We start from the raw sequence: 18,497 nt of genomic DNA, 5'->3' as shown, positions 1-18,497 counted from the left end.
GACAAGCACTTCATTTAGTGCAAAATGTCATTTCAGTGTTGTCATGTCAGTTAGACTTCAAAAATTCCCAAAACCTGGCGGTGATTGAAGAAAGACGCCATTTTGTTGGGCGCTTCATTAAAATCGAAAATTAGTTGAATTTTCTTTTATTTCCTTTTGTGTCGTGTTTTATGTGACTACGAAGAAATGTCCAAACGAAGAATTGAAGTAATGGATCCCTTTATAAAGAAAAAAAGGTAAGAAATTATCACATTACGTTTTTCAACGCCATGCTTTGAGGCATCAACCTCTTTGTTTTTACCTTTTTACAATGCGTTAAGAGATCTAAATTCTATTTTTTCGACTTTAAAAGCTTCAAAAACTTTAATATCAACAACAGCCGTGCTAATTCTACTATTTTTCGCAACATAAATAATGTTAATGCAGGTTGTAGATTCAACGTCAATTATTTCATTTATTGAGTTATTGTGTTATTAAACGTTGGTTATATTAAGTTTCTAACTAATTCCCGACAATCTACGCATATTTCAAGCGCATTTAACCAACAAATACGAACGCAAACCAACATTTTCGTCTTTCGTTGTTACTATACGAAAATCGATACCACTTTTAATCTAACATCAGAAGTGGCTATATCTACACATATAATCAAACGGTAGCTATTGTTGTACTGTATAAACGTCCTATTCCGTAATACATAAGTTATATTTGCACAATAACATTAAAAAACTGTCTGTATGTATTTTTGCGAATGTTTGAAATCTCTGACCCGGTTTTTATGTTCCGTTTTCGTAGATAATTAAAGGTTTATACATGTTTACCGTGTGGTGTCTTAGAATAACACCATTCCCTTCTTCCTTCGAATGTACAACATGTATATGGGTATTGGAACCCTTAGACAAACTGCATGGGCACCACTGTCACACCTATTTCTGCCTTATAACAACAGTGTCAAGTTATTCTATTCAAATTTAAATGGAATTGACAATGGCAGTTCTAATCTCAGATCTGATCTCTGATTTTCAAAGCTATTTATGTATTAGGAATTATAGTTTGCTGTTATAATGAATAAAACCTTTGTATGGTATCCTGTATGCCTAAAGGTTCTTCAAGTTCTCAAAGATATGTAAAATCTACCAAAGGGCACTAGGCCAGAGTGATGTGTTATATCCTAAACGTCTTCAGTCTGAAAGGAGACCCGTGCCCAACAGTGGGACAATAATAGGTTGAGGATGAATGATCATTAACTCAATTTACAATTTTTAGCTTTATAGTAATTCTATTTGACATGTCTTTAATATCAGTTTCAAGGTGGTAGAACCCTTTGTGGTTTGACTCCGGAGGCACCACCGCCACACCTATTTCTACCTAATAACAGCAGTGTTAGGCGCTGCTGTGTTCCGGTTTGAAGGGTGTGGTAAGGGAAGCAGACTTTTCCGAGGCATTCCAGCTTAGTCCTCAGGGGTAGCGGCGCATCTGTGGCCAGCCTCAGGTGGGAATATCTAATCCTATCTGGGGTTGATTACAGATGTCCATGGGCGGCAGTAGCCACTTACCATCAGGTGGACTGCATGTTCGTCTGCTACTCCTATATTATAAAATAAAAAAAAATCTGGACCAAAGTTAGCTATAACCCTGTCCAGAATTAGTTATAGCGGGATTTTAATTTTCATAAATATAGAATTCCACTGCATCAGTATTTCAGTATGTTGTGAAACTCAAATAATTAGTACAATTAAGTATTACAACAATCATTAAACCATGCTATTTCACAAGCATGTGTAAAAATATGCAAGTTGACATAAAAAATATGTATTTTCTTGAGATTGAGACTTTTGTTTTAGTTTATCATGTAATATTACTTCCCAGAATTTGATCCTTATAAGCGACATAATCTGGTAATGGAATAATATAGGATGTGTTTTTTTTTCAAAATGAACTCGATTGATTCCCGGCTTGGGAAAAGATATTTAAAAAAACTAATGACGCCGTTTTAGTTTTTATGAAAATCGACCTAGTAACTTATTTCAGTATTTTTCGCTAATCCTTATAGATTTGGATTTCACCCTGAAGGCCCATTTGAAAAATTCATCCTGTATTTTTATGGAAATATATTATACAAGTATGTAATAAAAATCCTCTCATGTTTATTTATTTATTTCCATTTGATTCAGACATAGTCCATTATTTGTTAGTATTTACATTGTACTTAAAACCTATGTTAATAAAAATTATCATAAACTAGCTGACCTGGCAAACGTTGTGTTGCTATATAAATAAAAAAATGCTAAAAGTAAACAACCCTTATCACTTAGGGGTATGAAAAATAGATACTAGCTGATTCTCAGATCTACTGAATATGCATATAAAATTTGGTGAAAATCGGTAAAGCCGTTTTGGAGGAGTACAACAACTACAACAACAAATACAATTACCACTACAAGGTGTTTCGTTATGGAGAAAAAGCGGCGAAACAAACTCCATAAGCTCTAACTCTAACAACTTATCACTATCACTGCTACCAATATTACAAAGAGTTAATTTTCATTTATAATTCATTACAGGGAGGAGAAAGCAGCAGCGGCAGCGAAGTCTGGCGGCAGCGGAGAGTCTTCGGAGTCCAGCGCGCCGACCGTCTCGGCACCGGCCACCGCTACCAGCACTGCTGGTATCAACGGTTACACAGGTATGTTAACTGGTTATGATAACTGCTATATAGCGTGCTAGATTTTTTTTATAGGAGTAGCAGACGAGCATGCAGTCCACCTGATGGTTACTGGCTTCTGCCGCCCATGGACTGTAATCAACCCCAGATAGGATTAGATATTCCTACCGGAGGTCGGCCACAACCGCCGTTACCCCTGAGGACTAAGCTGGAACGCCTCGGAAAAGTCTGTCTCCCTTACCACACCCTTCAAACCGGAACACAGCAGCGCCTAACACTGCTGTTTTAAGGCAGAAATAGGTGTGGCGGTGGTGCTGTCGGAGTAGAACCACAAAGGGTTCTACCACCTTCAAAGCAAAGCAATACATAGTTTTACAATGCAAATAAAAACAAAATAAAAAAATCATGTCTTTAACTTACACTATTTAAAAAACACAACTGTACTTGAACTTGCGTAATAATTGATGGTGTGAATTTGCCTTATAAAAATTTAGTTAAGTAGGCTCGACCACGATCACGAAAATGAATAACATTACGAAACTTAAAAATGGCGGCACAAAAAATGTTTTAGTTCCCGATTGTGTTACCATTATCACATTTTAATTTTCTACCATAAACCTTGTTTTTTTGTTATTATTACTGTATGGACCGAAATTCAGGTAATATAAATATTAGAAAATGTGAATTGATCTTAATTTGTTTAGATTATTATTTTATTATCTTTGTATTACTTTAATATCGTCAAAAATAAGAAACTACCATTTGAAACGTATTTTCTTAATACAAACCTTTGATCAACCTTTGTTTGCATCTTATGTATAATTATACTAGTTATTACCCGCGGCTTCGCCCGCGTTTAAAAGAAAATAATATGACATACTAACATACATAAAACTGAAAATTCGTACCTTCGTTGGAATGACAGTGGCGCCATCTGGCGAGAATTGGTCGTACCAACTCTGAAACCTTCGTGGGCTCGTGGACAACAACTTTGCTAGAGATCATCACTTGATCAAATGCATGCATGCAAACGATTCAATCCTTACTAATATCTATTAAAATAATCGACTTTTTGGTCCAAAAGATCGATTGTCCGTTTAATCGATCTTAGATCGCCGATCGATTTCCGGGATAAAAACTATCCTATGTCCTTTCTCGGGTCTCAGACTATCTTTGTATAAAATTTCATTAAAATCTGTTTAGTGGTTTAGGCGTGAAGAAGAGACAGACAGACAGAGTTACTTTCGGATTTATAATATTAGTAAGGATTAGTAAGGATTGTAACCCAAAAGTTGACTAAAAAAACATTACGATGATTATATGTATATGAAAATAATTTGTTCCCAGGTCTTCCACACTCCCAGCGCTACCACGAGTTGCTCCGGCGACGGTTAGGTCTTCCAGTCTGGGAGTATAAAGACGACTTCATGCGACTGCTCAACACGCACCAATGTGTTGTACTGGTCGGAGAGACTGGCTCAGGGAAAACTACACAAATACCTCAGTGGTCGGTGGAGTTCGCAGCGGTCACTGCTGGTAGGTCGACTGGAGTCGCTTGCACACAACCACGACGAGTGGCTGCCATGTCGGTAGCTCAAAGAGTTGCGGAGGAGATGGACGTGGCTCTCGGACAGCAGGTCGGCTACAGCATCCGTTTCGAGGACTGCTCCGGACCACACACAGTATTGAAGTACATGACGGACGGTATGTTGCTGCGTGAGGCAATGTCTGACCCTATGTTAGAGCAGTACAGGGTCATACTCCTCGACGAAGCCCATGAGAGAACTTTAGCTACAGACATCCTCATGGGAGTCCTCAAAGAAGTGATTAAACAGCGATCAGATCTTAAATTGGTTATCATGTCAGCCACATTGGACGCTGGTAAATTCCAGCATTACTTCGACAACGCACCGCTAATGAATATACCGGGTCGAACCCACCCCGTGGAGATATTCTACACGCCACAACCTGAAAGGGACTACCTCGAAGCCGCTATACGTACTGTGATTCAGATCCACTTGTGCGAAGAGGTCGCTGGGGATATCCTCCTATTCCTCACAGGACAGGAAGAGATAGAAGATGCGTGTAAGCGAATAAAGAGGGAGATAGACAACCTAGGCCCGGAGGCAGGCGAACTCAAATGCATTCCGTTATACTCGACTCTACCGCCGAATTTGCAACAACGGATCTTCGAGCCGGCGCCCCCGAATAGACCAGATGGCGCTATCGGTCGAAAGGTGGTCGTGTCGACGAACATAGCGGAAACTTCCTTAACTATCGACGGTGTGGTGTTCGTTATTGATACGGGATTCGCGAAGCAGAAAGTGTATAATCCGAGGATTCGTGTGGAGTCTCTCCTAGTGTCTCCTATCAGTAAGGCTTCAGCTCAGCAGCGAGCGGGGCGCGCTGGGCGCACGAGGCCGGGGAAGTGCTTCAGGCTCTACACGGAGAAGGCGTACAAGAATGAAATGCAAGATAACACGTACCCAGAGATTCTGAGGTGACTCGGGTTTGGATTTCTTGTTTTTGTAATTAGTATTAGTAGTAAGAAGGTGGTAGAACCCTTTGAAGTTCGACTCCGGCGGCACCACCGCCACACCTATTTCTACCTAATAACAGCAGTGTTAAGCGCTGCTGTGTTCCGGTTTGAAGGGTGTGGTAAGGGAGACAGACTTTTCCGAGGTGTTCCAGCTTAGTCCTCAGGGGTAGCGGCGTATCTGTGGGCGACCTCAAGTAGGAATATCTAATACTATCTGGGGTTGATTACAGATGTCCATGGGCGGCAGTAGCCACTTACCATCAGGTGGACTGCATGCTCGTCTGCTACTCTTATATTATAAAAAAAAAAAAATATTAGTTTCGCTTAGGTAGTACCTATTTCGCTGGTCCGAGCGACGCCACTTTTGAGCACTCTGTATTCGTGTTTCAAGGGTGTGGTGAACGGAAAGACTTAATATAAGGCTTTAAAACTTGATCTTGATGTACAGATGCGTTGCTATCGCATTTGCAATCAATAGAATGGGCATGATGACAGTATTGAAAAATCGAGAAAAAATGATTTACTTAAAAACAATATGTTGAAAGCATTCTCAAAAATAGCCCAGTTTTAACAAAAACTTTAGGATTCATTATATTTTCAATAAAATAATGCAGTCGGCCATCTTGTCTAAAACGCTAATCGGGGCGAAATGACGTCATTTTTTTGGCGTGTCGCCGTATTGCTTGAACTTTTCTATGGGATATTGAAGCGTGACGTCACTCGCGGACGCCATGACACCCGTGAGCGTTTTCGCGCTTAATTCAAAATTTGTCATCATGCCCATTGAAACTGCCACCCATGGAGATCTGCGGTCAACATATAGAACAGGGACCCGATTCTCGGGTCGTAGAAATAATGTCGAATTCGAGATGAATCTTTAATTTCAAATCACTACAAAAATGTCAAAAAATGCTATTCCGGATCTCTATAGACATAGCAGTAATAGCCTAGTGGTTAAGAAATTCTGCCTCTCGATCGAGGGGTCCGAGGTTCAAATCCCAGGAACCTCTGATTTTTCGAAGTTTTGTGCGTATTAGAAAATAATTATCACTTGCTAAAACGGTGAAGGAAAACATCGTGAGGAAACCTGCATATCAGAGAGATTTAAAAAAAAAATTGAGATATTCAAAGGTATGTGAAGTCCACCAATACGCACTTGGCCAGCGCGGTGGACTATGGCCTAATCCTTCTCAGTCTGAGAGGAGAAGCAGTGGGACAGTAATGGGTTGCTGATGATGATGATGATGATAGACATTTTTGTGTTAGACTTTTATAATAAACGCCTAAAAAAGGATGTTCTCTACAGATCTCATCTCGAATTAGATAAAATCTCTACGCCCCGAGTATCGGGGTCCAGGGGGGTTACTACCATCTCTTAAAACAATATTATTTTAAGCATACATTGAAAATTCGTACCACGACCTGTTTTAAGGAGGGCGTGGTACGAAACAAAATAATGTTGATGCAATATTAAAATAAAACTTTCCTGAACTATGATGGTTTTTCAAAGATGGTGGTAGGCCCCCAGGTTCTACCTGAAGCTGATCATAGATACGTCACTTCTGAGCACTTAGACGCTCGCCTCATATGGTCAGTCATCCACACCCCTATATACCTAGGTAGAGCTATTTCATTCTAGAAATTGATAGTTATAGATGACACTATGTCTATAACCCATTACTGTCCCACTGCTGGGCATTGGTCTTATTTCGGCATGGTTTAAACCCGCGTTTCCCAACCTGTGGTCCGCAGACTCCTAGGGGTCCGTGAGTATATGTATGGGGGTCCGAGGTGTCATATCTGGACCATCAAATCAGCAAACCAGTTTTATTAGATTTTTTTTTTTCATATTTTTCATAATAAACAGTTATAATTACCTTCTGTATTTGTTTTTTTTGTATCTGTAATAACTAAAATAAATACCTAATCCGTTTTTTGCTGTTAAAATATCATTAAGGGGGTACGTAAAAACTGTGCTTGATATCCTAAGGGTCCGTGGACTGAAAAAGGCTGGGAAACGCTGGTTTAAACCACAGTTCACATTTGGCAAAGTGTGGATTAGTAGACTGTACATACCTTTGAAACCTTACGACGCTTTTATTAGCTTGACCTGTATGTATGTATGTAAATATGTAAGGGAATCTTTGAACTCGATTTTTACCCCAGTTTGAACTGTCAGTTAGATTCAATTTTTTTACAATTATCAAGAAAAATTACGCTTATAATAAGTTTATCCCATTTTGCCCCGTTCTCCTCATCAGAATCGTCAGGATTAACGATTTTTCCCCGTTCTCCGCATCAGAATCATCAGTATTAACGATTTCGCCCCATTCTCTTCATCAGGATTAACGATTATGCCCCATTCTCCACATTTCTCTTGTGCGATTTTTAGTTTAACTATTTATTTTATATAAGTAATGTACATAATGTACAGTAGCGAATACGCATAGTACCTATATCAGTAGTGTTACACCGGCGTTGTCTAATGCGAGCCGCCTTGCGTTGCAGATCAAACTTAGGATCTGTAGTTTTGCAGTTGAAGAAGCTGGGTATCGACGACCTGGTGCACTTCGACTTCATGGACCCCCCGGCGCCGGAGACCCTCATGCGGGCGCTCGAGTTGCTCAACTACTTGGCGGCACTCGGTGAGTATCTCTTTTTTTTTTTCTTAACGAGGGGGAAACCTTCAAAAGGTACCCGACGACGTGGGAGCGACGTCGGGTTATGTGGGATTTTTACCGCCCCGAAAACCCCCCCGGTGGCCGTCCTCAACGCTTGTTGGAGAACTCCGGGATCTCTGACGGAACGCAACCGGAGTCCTCCAAGCGCGATGCCCCGACCGGGCTCTGCCCTGGGGGAGCAGCTTTCGCTCCTTCCGCACCATTTGGTGTACACGACGCTATGTGTCCTCTGGGTCTCTTGCCCTCCACCTTACCTGTAATATTCAAATACAAACACAAAACTCTTTATTTGTAGAATAAGGTGTACACATGGTGTTATAGTCAAGAATTTTCGCTCATTCTGCCATAAATGGCGTACAAATATAATACTAATATTTGACGACCCGCGTGGCGGAGCGGTCACCATACCGGTCTGACGTGCAGAGGGTCCCGGGTTCGATCCCCGGCCAGACAGAAATCTAAATTAAGAATTTAGGTTTCTGTTTCTGGGTCTGGGTGTTTGTGTATTTGTCTTTGTGTGTGTCCATGGCAACCACGATACAAGGAATCCTAGTGTGGAGCTGTATAAAATAGAGATAAATATTAGAGTAGCAGACGAGCATGCAGTCCACAAGTTAGTAAGTGGCTACTGCTATCATCTGTCATCAACCCCAGATGAGTTTAGATTCCTACCTGAGGTCGGCCACAAGCGTTGCTACTGAGGGAGGACTAAGTTGGAACACCTCGGATAAGTATGTCTCCCTTACCACAACCTTCAAACCAGAACACAGCAGCGCTTAACATCACTTCCAATGTGAAGCGGCATGTAGCAGCTTCAACTTCAAAATGTAGCACGCTATATAGCGTGATTTGTAACTGCTATAGCACGTTAGGTTTAGGTTTAAATAATCTTTATTTTCTCATAAGACATACATTTGTCACTTAAAATGAGAAACTTATATTCATCATCATCATCATCAAACCATTACTGTCCCACTGCTGGGCACGGGTCTCCTCTCATAATGAGAAGGATTAGGCCATAGTCCACCGCGCTGGCCAAGTGCGTATTGGTAGACTTCGAGATTTTATTTTAAACTTATATTAATAATAATGTATGGTAATGCTCGGTACGTATGTATTTAGTTATCTATGTATTTGTGTGTATCGGTGTGTACGTTCGTGTGTGTGGTGCATGTGTGCGCATGTGTGTGTGCGTGTGTGTCTAAATGTGTGTGTGTGTGTGTGTAATTTCTATGTTTGCGTTTTTTACATAGTTATGACACGCTATCCGCTAACACTATGTGCTCTCATGTTTCAGATGACGACGGCAACCTGACTGACTTGGGGGCGGTGATGGCGGAGTTTCCTCTGGATCCCCAGCTCGCCAAGATGCTCATAGCTAGCTGCAACCACAACTGCTCTAATGAGATACTGTCTATCACTGCAATGCTGTCCGGTGAGTATCTTACGGCATATATCTATACATATAAATAAAATTGGTCCGTTTTTAATATTGAAATAACCGCTTTTTACTACATGCATTAGAATATACATACAGTACATACACCAAAAAACAGTTTTTACAATTTTTGTCTGTTTGTCTGACTGTTTTTTCTGGCTAATCTCTGAAATAATTTCTTTTTAACGCGGGTGAAACCGCGGGGCACAGCTAGTATTGAAATATATTTATTTTTGCCACACTTTTATTAGCTTGACCTCTATGTATGTAGGTATGTTTGGGGTGGCGCATAATTAATTATCCAATTTCGTTTTTGAATAACTTTTGTACTGAATAAAAAAAAAACCTTTACCAGGACCTGTAACTTTTTTTTCTAATTAGAAAATATGATATCTGTCAAGTGTCTTCCACCAGCGTTGATACAAATTTGCGCCCGTTTTATCAAGTTTTCCACGATTTTCCTTAAGATTTCCGCCACTATCACTTCGCATTCCAATCGAATATTCTCCTCAAGAGCTGCGATTGTCTGAGAGTAGGTAAGAGTCTACTGCCACCCATGGATATACTTAATCAACCTCAGATAAGGCCTCAGATCCCCTAAGGACTAAGCTCGAATGCCTAGGATAAGTATGTCCCTTACCACACACTTCAAACCAGAACATAGCAGCGCTTAACCGATTCCGTACGGATGGCACCACAGTTGTGCCATGAATTTCTTTTGTGTATGGCGGGTAGCACCCGAGAGGTGCCAAAATTTGCCACGAAATATTTGTTTGCCGCCAGGCGTTAAAGTTTGTCCTAAAGGCCGCCGCATTGAATCGGTTAACACTGCTGTTATAACTGAAACGGTGTGGCGGTTGTGCCGTCGGAGTCGAACCACAAAGGGTTCGTAAGTCCCACCCTCGAAAGTTACATTCGTAACTCCGTTGAACTTACAGTTTGTAAGTGCCTCTGTAGGTCTATATCAAATAAATACTATAATATATTTAATTTGATTAATTATGTATCATATTTCCAGTGCCCCAGTGCTTCGTGCGGCCGAACGAGGCGCGCAAGGCGGCGGACGAGGCGAAGATGCGCTTCGCACACATCGACGGCGACCACCTCACGCTGCTCAACGTGTACCACGCGTTCAAGCAGAGTGAGTACATCACTAACGGGCCGGGGACAACACTAGAGTACGGTGGAAGTGTGGTTTGAGCGGGGAGGTTCCGTAATGTGTGTGTTTGTGTGTGTGTGTGTGTGTGTGTGTGTGTGTGTGTGTGTGTGTGTGTTTGTGTGTGTGTGTGTGTGTGTGTGTGTGCGTGCGTGCGCGTCGCATATAATATAGATAATGTAGTCAAACACAAAGGTATAGTCCGCGTAAAACTGCTAGTCCGCTCTGAATATAGAAATGAGTCGCGTTGCCATAGCGTGGTGAGTCCCTGAGAGAACTGTTTCCCACTATTAACATATTGACGATACATAGTCAATACATCTATGAAAATATTATGTATATAAGAAAACACACCGATATGTTTGAAAAAAATAGTAACCACCATAACTTTAATACTAGAAATAGATATAAATTAGTAATTCCTAAACATAGATTATGCAAGGTGGCTAGATCTTTCATGGGTAACTGTATTCGCTACTACAATAAAATACCTGACCACATTTTGAATCTCACAGAAAAAAAGTTCAAACATGTCGTTAAACAAATGTTACGTAAAAAAGCGTCCTATAAACTAAGTGATTATTTTAATGACAAAACGGTGTGGTCTGAAGTAGTTCCAGCTCCACATGTACCATTAGGTTAAGTTTAACATTATAAAAAACATTTTTTTAAAAAAGATGTGTGTTATGGAGTTTCTTTCGCCGCTTCTTCTCCATAACGAAACACCTTGTGAAGTGGTGGTAGTTGTATTGACATTCAAATGGTGCTCTGTAAAGAACCTATTTTGAATAAAAAAAAATGATTTGATTTGAAATTGTATGATTTCACCTGCTCGCATCGACTTCAGAGCGGACTAGCAGTTTGGCGGGGACTATACCTCTTTAAAACTGTCTTTACTGGTACCAAACTCTGGACCAACTCCATATAGAGTAGGTTCCAAATGAAGTCGATCACACACGTCACTCCTGAGCACTAAGCCGCTCGCCTCATATGTAAGTCAGCACACACCCGCACACACACGCTGAACTGCTACACACTATAGATACACCCATATAACCAATGAAACATACTACCACCACCACACTAATAATAATGTATGTACGTTTCAGATGTGGAGGACCCCCACTGGTGCTATGACAACTTCATAAACTACCGCTCGCTGAAGTCTGGGGACAACGTGCGCCAACAACTCAGCAGGATCATGGACAGGTGGGGACCGGGGCTGGGGCAGTGTGGTTCAGTGTCAACCAGCTTAGGTGGTAGAACCCTGTGTGGTTGGTGCTGGAGTACCACAGCAGATGTGTCTGTTATAACAGCAGTGTTAAAGGAGTGGGGCAGTGTGGCCCACCGTCTACCAGGTGTTAGAACCTTGTGGCTCGACTCTGGTGATATCACCGCCACATCTGTTTCTGTTATAACAGCATTGTTAAAGGACTGGGTCAGTGTGGCCCACTGTCAACCAGTTTAGATGTTATGTACATATGATACAGTGTACTAGTAGAACACTCTGTGGTTCGACTCCGGTGGCAACACAGCGGCTATTTCTGTTATAACAGCAGTGTTAAGCGCTGCTGTGTTCTGGTTTGAAGTGTGGTAAGAGACATACTTAGAGGCGTTGCAGCTTAGTCCTTTGGTAGCGGCGCATGTGTTGACGACCTCAGGTAGGAATATCTAATCCTGTCTGGGGTTGATAACAGATGTCTATATGGCAGTAGCTTCTTATCATCAGCTGGACTACACGTTCATTTGCTACTCCTATATTATATAAAGATTTGTGACAAAGTACGCGTCGAAGTCTGAGAGGCCAGTAAGGCCAAGTGTGTATTGGTAGACTTCACATACTTCTGAGAACTTTTTTTTAAGATCTCTCACGTATGCAACCTGCATTATTGCATTGCGTTCATTATAAAACTCTAACGCAATCTATCTATCATCATCATCATCATCTTCAGCAACCCATTACTGTCCCACTGCTGGGCACGGGTCTCCTCTCAGACTGAGAAGGATTAGGCCATAGCCCACCGAGCTGGCCAAGTGCGTATTGGTACACTTTACATACCTTTGAGATATTTATTTTTTATAAATCTCTCAGGTATGCAGGTTTCCTCACGATGTTTTCCTTCACCGTTTGCAAGTGATAATTAATTTCTAATACGCACATAACTTTGAAAAATCAGAGGTGCGTGGTATTTGAACCTTGGACTGTTCGATAGAGACCGTGATTCTTAACCACTGGGTTATCACCATCTTTTATTGTGAATTATAATAATAAAATATCTTTTTGTAAATTTTCAGGTTTAACCTCAAGCGGACCAGCACGGAGTTCACAAGCAAAGACTATTACATTAATATAAGGAAAGCTCTCGTCAATGGATTCTTTATGCAGGTATGTTATTTCTTTACATATAAAATAGGGAAGGCTATTCTTGTAATAAATCGATTCTCCAAAAATCGATATTCGATATTTTTAGCTAAAAAAGGGCGAAGATGACGAAAAAAAAGATCATCAGAACCAAATAAGCACTGAAATGCTTATCAGTCAACAAAAAATGTCTATAACACATAAAACCATCTTCGAAAAGATCGACTTTCGATTTTCTAGAATGACAGATCCATTCACTGAATTGATCCATTACTGGAGATTGATTAATATAGTTGATTTTTTTGCCCAAAATATCGATTCTTTGATAAACTGATCTCAGACCGCCATCCCTAATATACAATCTTTCTCATTGGCGTACTAAGGGAGAGCCTCTGGTCCTGTTGGGCCTCCAAATATTTAAAGGTTTTAAAGGTAGAACCATCCGTGGTTCAACTCCACAACAGAACCGCCACATCTATTTCTGTATTAACAGTAGTGTTAAGCGTTGCTGTGTTCTGGTTTGAAGTGTGGTAAGAGACGAAACAAAAAAGGTGGCTACTGCGGCTCATTGATATCTGTAACAAAACCTAAATAAGATTGCAGTCCTATCTGTGGTCAGTGACAAATGTGTCAGTACCCCTGAGAACTAAGCTGGAACGCCTCGGAAAAGTATGTCTCCCTTACCACACTTCAAACAGAACACAGCAGCGCTTAACACTGCTGTTATTAGGTGTAGTCCGCGCCAAACTTCTAGTCCGCTCTGAAGTTGTTGTCCCGCTGATATCTACTATTTGCTGTTGCGATACGACTCGTTCCTATACTCAGAGCGGACTAGCAGTTTGGCGCGGACTATATCAGTTGCGACTTGGTAGACTGCATGCTCGTCTGCTACTCCTATATAAACCTAATCCTCATGACTCAGTTTACGTGGCACAAGCTGAGTTTTGTCCCTTTTCGGTCGTTGCAACACATATTATAGTAAAAATTGAATGTGTATTTTTTATTGTCCTTTTGTTGCTGTTTTTTTTATATATATATATTTTTTTGTCTTTTCGTTATATTTCTTTTGTGTTGCAATTTATCCTAATAAAAATGTTTCTTTCTTTCTTTCTTTCTTTCTAATCCACCATTTTGTCGACAGGTCGCCCACCTAGAGCGCACCGGCCACTACACCACAGTGAAGGACAACCAAGTGGTGCAACTGCACCCTTCCACCTGCCTCGACCACAAGCCCGACTGGGTGCTCTACAACGAGTTCGTGCTCACCACCAAGAATTACATACGGACCGTCACCGATATCAAACGTGAGTGTGTTGGGTGTGTTGAGTGTGTTGGTGGTGTGTTAGGTGTGTTGACTGTGTGTTGGATGTGTGTGGGGTGTTTTGGTGGTGTGTTGGATGGGTTGTTGGTGTGTTAGGGGTGTGTTGGTAGTGTGTTTGGTGTGTTGACTGTGTGTTGGATGTGTGTTGGGTGTTTTGGTGGTGTGTTGGATGGGTTGTTGGTGTGTTAGGGGTGTGTTGGTAGTGTGTTTGGTGTGTTGACTGTGTGTTGGATGTGTGTTGGGTGTTTTGGTGGTGTGTTAGGTGTGTTGACTGTATGTTGGATGTGTGTTGGGTGTTTTGGTGGTGTGTTAGGTGTGTTGACTGTGTGTTGGATGTTTTGGTGGTGTGTTGGGTGTGTGTTAGGGATGTGTTGGGTGCGTTGGTAGTGTATTTGGTGTGTTCGGTGTGTTGTTGGTGCGTTGGTGGTGTGTTAGGGGTGTGATTCAGAGGGATACAAGCCCGACTGGGTGCTCTACAACGAGTTCGTGCTCACCACCAAGAACTATATACGGACCGTCACCGATATCAAACGTGAGTGTGTGTGTGAGAGTATATGTGTATGAAGGAAAGGGTATGTCTGTGTGTGAATATATTATAGGTTTGTTCGGTGTGTGTTTATGTGCGTTATATTTATGTGTGCTAAAATTGTATACAGGGTGAATTTTTCAAATAGGGATTAGTGAAAATGCTGAAACTAATTACTAGGCCGATTTTTAAAATATATTTTTCTCTACCCGGGAATCGAACGAGTTTATTTTGAAAAAAAAAAATACTCCCTCTATATTATTTCTCTATCTGATAGTGTTGCTCATAAGGATCAAATTCCGGGACGTAATGTCAAACTAAAGGAAAAGCCTCAATTTTAAGAAAATACATATTTTGTTCACATTTGGCAGTTAAGTTCCCGCCATTCATTAACATAAAAATTTCGCGTATTAACATTCTTTGGTGGCCTATTATTTCAAATCGTAAGTATTAGAAATTAATTATCACTTGCTAAACGGTGAAGGAAAACATCGTGAGGAAACCTGCATATCGGAGAGATTTATAAAAAAAACAATCTCAAAGGTATGTGAAGTCTACCAATACGCACTTGGCCAGCGCGGTGGACTATGGCCCAATCCTTCTCATTATGAGGAGGCCCGTGCCCAGCAGTGGGACAGTAATGGGTTGATGATGATGATTTCAAATCAGTCGAAAGCAGACTAGCAGTTTGGCGCGGACTATACCTATTAAAGATTTTGCTACCTATAAGTATTTATAAGGATATGTTTTATATAATGTTTTGTTTTTTATTTTTATTTTCTCACACACACACACACACACACACACACACACACACACACACACACACACACACACACACATACACGCTTGGATTTTAAAACCCAGGAGATGCCCCACGGCTGACTATCCTCTTATCCCACCTAACACCACAGGGATTATAGGAGCGGCTGAAAAACAGCGCTACTCGAATCCCTGATTCTGCGACAGCAATGCTGAGCCGAATTCCTTTTGTCATATTAATATTACTGTAAAATGTACATTTATTCTTTGTGTAAACTGTGTTATTATGGCAATAAACATTTATTATTATTATTATAATCCACGGTAATTAACAGTATTATTTCTGTCTGTTTCCAGCGGAGTGGTTGCTCCGTATCGCGCCGCAGTACTACGAGCTGAACAACTTCCCGGCGGGCGAGTCGCGGCGGCAGCTGGAGCTGCTGCAAGCGCGGCTCGACTCCAGGGCCTTCCGCGAGGGGTTCTAGCGGGTACGTTGTGGGGGTAAGTGGGATACGAAAACCGAAGGTGGGTTAAACCCTTTGTGGTTCGACTCAGGCGGCACCACCGCCACACCCTATCTCTAAGCAGCGCCTAGCGCCGCTGTTATTAGGAGACAGACTTTTCCGAGGCGTTCCAGCTTAGTCCTCAGGGGTAGCGGCGCATCTGTGGCCGACCTCAGGTGGGAATATCTAATCCTATCTGGGGTTGATTACAGATGTCCATGGGCGGCAGTAGCCACTTACCATCAGGTACCTCCAGATATTTTCACCCCCTTGAGAATCTGCCCGGGTGAAGAGGGCAACCTGGTGATTAATCCCAACGTATTGCAAACGCTGGTTTCATAGTAAAAATCGAAAAATGTCACCCTTGTAGGTATATTCGGGCTTCTAATGGGTACGTTTTTGGGTTCCGTAGTGAAATACAAAAAACGGAGCCCTTATAGGATTACTCGGGTTTCTAGCTCGTACATTTTGGTTCCGTCGTAAAATATAAATAAACAGATCACTTGTAGGTTTACTCGGGCTTCTAGCTGGTACATTTGGGTTCTATCTGTCTGTTGCAGCCCATTTACTCCGATACCACTGGACCAAATGAGTTGAAACACACATGAAAACAAATTAATTTTTAATAAACATAATTTTAGTAAAGATCAGATTTAAAACAATTTTTTGGACGTAGATAATCAACAAACGAGGATACAGTCCTGATAGTAAGTTACTGCCGCATATCATCAACCCATTATTGTCTCATGCCCACTGTTGGGCAGGGGTCTCCTCTCAGAATGAGAATGGTTTGTGTATAGTCCACCGCGCTGGACAAGTGCAGATTGGTAGACTTTACATACCTTTGAGTTTTTTTTTTATATAAAAACTCAGTTATGCAGGTTTCCTCACGATGTTTTCCTTCACCTTTTAAGGAAATATTTAATTTATAATACGCACATAACTTCTTTAAAAATCGGAGGTGCGTGCCTGGGATTTAAACCTCGGACCCCTCGTTCGAGAGGCCGAGTTTCTTAACCATTAGGCTATCACGGCTTTTACTGCCGTCTGGACATCTGTAATCAACCCCAGATAAAATTAGATTCCTATCTGAGGTCGGCCACACGCGCTGCTACCTCGGAGGACTAAGTTGGAACATATATCACATAAGTATGTCTCTTACCACTATTCAAACCAGAACACAGCAGCGCTTAACACTGCTGTTATAACAGAAACAGGTGTGGCGGTGGTGCCGAAGCTGAACTATAAAGTTGTAATAAATAATATTTTTTTTTATTTAATTTTCAGATACAAGAAATGGATTTACGAATATAAGGAGCCAGTTGCATAGTGGTCGCGGCGGCGCGCCGACCATGACGTCATATACAAATATTGTCAAATAACAGCAAATACACTGACTACACATATGTCCAATGTATTATTTTTTATTCGACGAAAATCAGATTCATATTTATTCACAATGGTATAAGTTGATTCAATAAAGATTGAAATACAATTTACTTTTGTGAGGAGGTCATTTGAGTTTTTACTTTTCCGAGGCGTTCCAGCTTAGTCCTCAGGGGTAGCGGCGCATCTGTGGCTGACCTCAGGTAGCAATCTAATCTGGGGTTGATTAGAGATGTCCATACGGCAGTAGCTTTCTATCAGGTGGAGCATGCTCGTCTGCTACTCCTATATTATAAAAAAATACATAAAATTGTTTTGCAAATGCTAGTTCGTCTAGAAATTGAAATTTGAGCATACTCATACATTGCCGCGTCTATACGCTTGCCAAATTAACCAACGTGTGGATAGAGCGTTCGCCTTGGTTTGTGTAGGTTTGCAAGTACATATAGCATAACTTTTGACCAAATATTTGTAGAAGTTTGGAGTTTTCAAATACAAAGTGTGTGGACGCGGCATGTATATATTTTTATTGACATTACTAAGGGCCCGTTCACATTAGTGTCTGTTATTAATATTCAATCTAATTATCCTGTTTTGCCTATCTAAGATTGACATTTAAATTTTTTTGTTATACAACGGTCATTGATATTCAATCTGTCTAAAATTTACCAATCAAAGATTGAACTTGACAAATTATATTGTGAAATAATTGAAATGACAAAACATGAGATAGATAATAGAATGGTTATTAAAATTATTGGTTATACTAGACAATGTTACATTTATATCTTTGGTAGGTAAAGTTAGGATGGATTGATTATTGGTAACGGGCGTAGGTAAAGTTTTATCATTCGCCGAATAACAGAAGTTGCTTCCAAATTGTTTATACCGTAAGTTATCTATAAGAAGGTACTTTGGTACTGAAAATAACAAATACATGAATTTAAAAATAAAAAATGTGTTTATCTGTAGCTAGGGAACCTTTTCCCGTAGGGTTCCGTACCCAAAGTGTAAAAACGGAACCCTATTACTAAGCCTCCGCTGTCTGTCCGTCTGTCACAGGGCTCTATCTCCTGAACCGTAATAGATAGATACTTGAATTTTTTACAGAATATGTATAATATAGTGGCCACAAAAAATGTTGAAAATATATAGGAA

At 40.8% G+C, this 18,497-nt stretch overlaps 1 protein-coding gene across 2 annotated transcripts; it reads left to right on the top strand.

The window, feature by feature from the left end:
* The first annotated feature begins 40 nt into the window (after positions 1 to 40).
* On the top strand, positions 41 to 18,206 carry Dhx15 (DEAH-box helicase 15). 2 transcript variants are annotated; one of them, XM_073087000.1, is made up of 11 exons: positions 41 to 236; positions 2,565 to 2,686; positions 4,013 to 5,165; positions 7,713 to 7,849; positions 9,183 to 9,320; positions 10,342 to 10,464; positions 11,589 to 11,688; positions 12,775 to 12,865; positions 13,983 to 14,145; positions 15,808 to 15,938; positions 17,241 to 18,206. In XM_073087000.1, exons 1-10 carry the CDS (start codon positions 187 to 189, stop codon positions 15,933 to 15,935), a joined length of 2,205 nt encoding a protein of 734 aa, XP_072943101.1. In that variant the 5' UTR covers positions 41 to 186; the 3' UTR covers positions 15,936 to 15,938; positions 17,241 to 18,206. The 2 variants fall into 2 exon arrangements, with proteins under 2 accessions (XP_072943101.1, XP_072943102.1); XM_073087001.1 differs by having other exon boundaries at positions 15,808 to 15,951.
* The last annotated feature ends 291 nt before the right edge of the window (positions 18,207 to 18,497 follow it).

This window comes from Epargyreus clarus, unplaced genomic scaffold (genome assembly GCF_041222505.1).
Source record: "Epargyreus clarus isolate Ecla_fem2 unplaced genomic scaffold, WU_Ecla_fem_2.2 ptg000025l, whole genome shotgun sequence".
In the NCBI taxonomy this organism is placed as follows: domain Eukaryota; kingdom Metazoa; phylum Arthropoda; class Insecta; order Lepidoptera; family Hesperiidae; genus Epargyreus; species Epargyreus clarus.
This window is presented reverse-complemented; position numbering and strand designations above follow the sequence as displayed.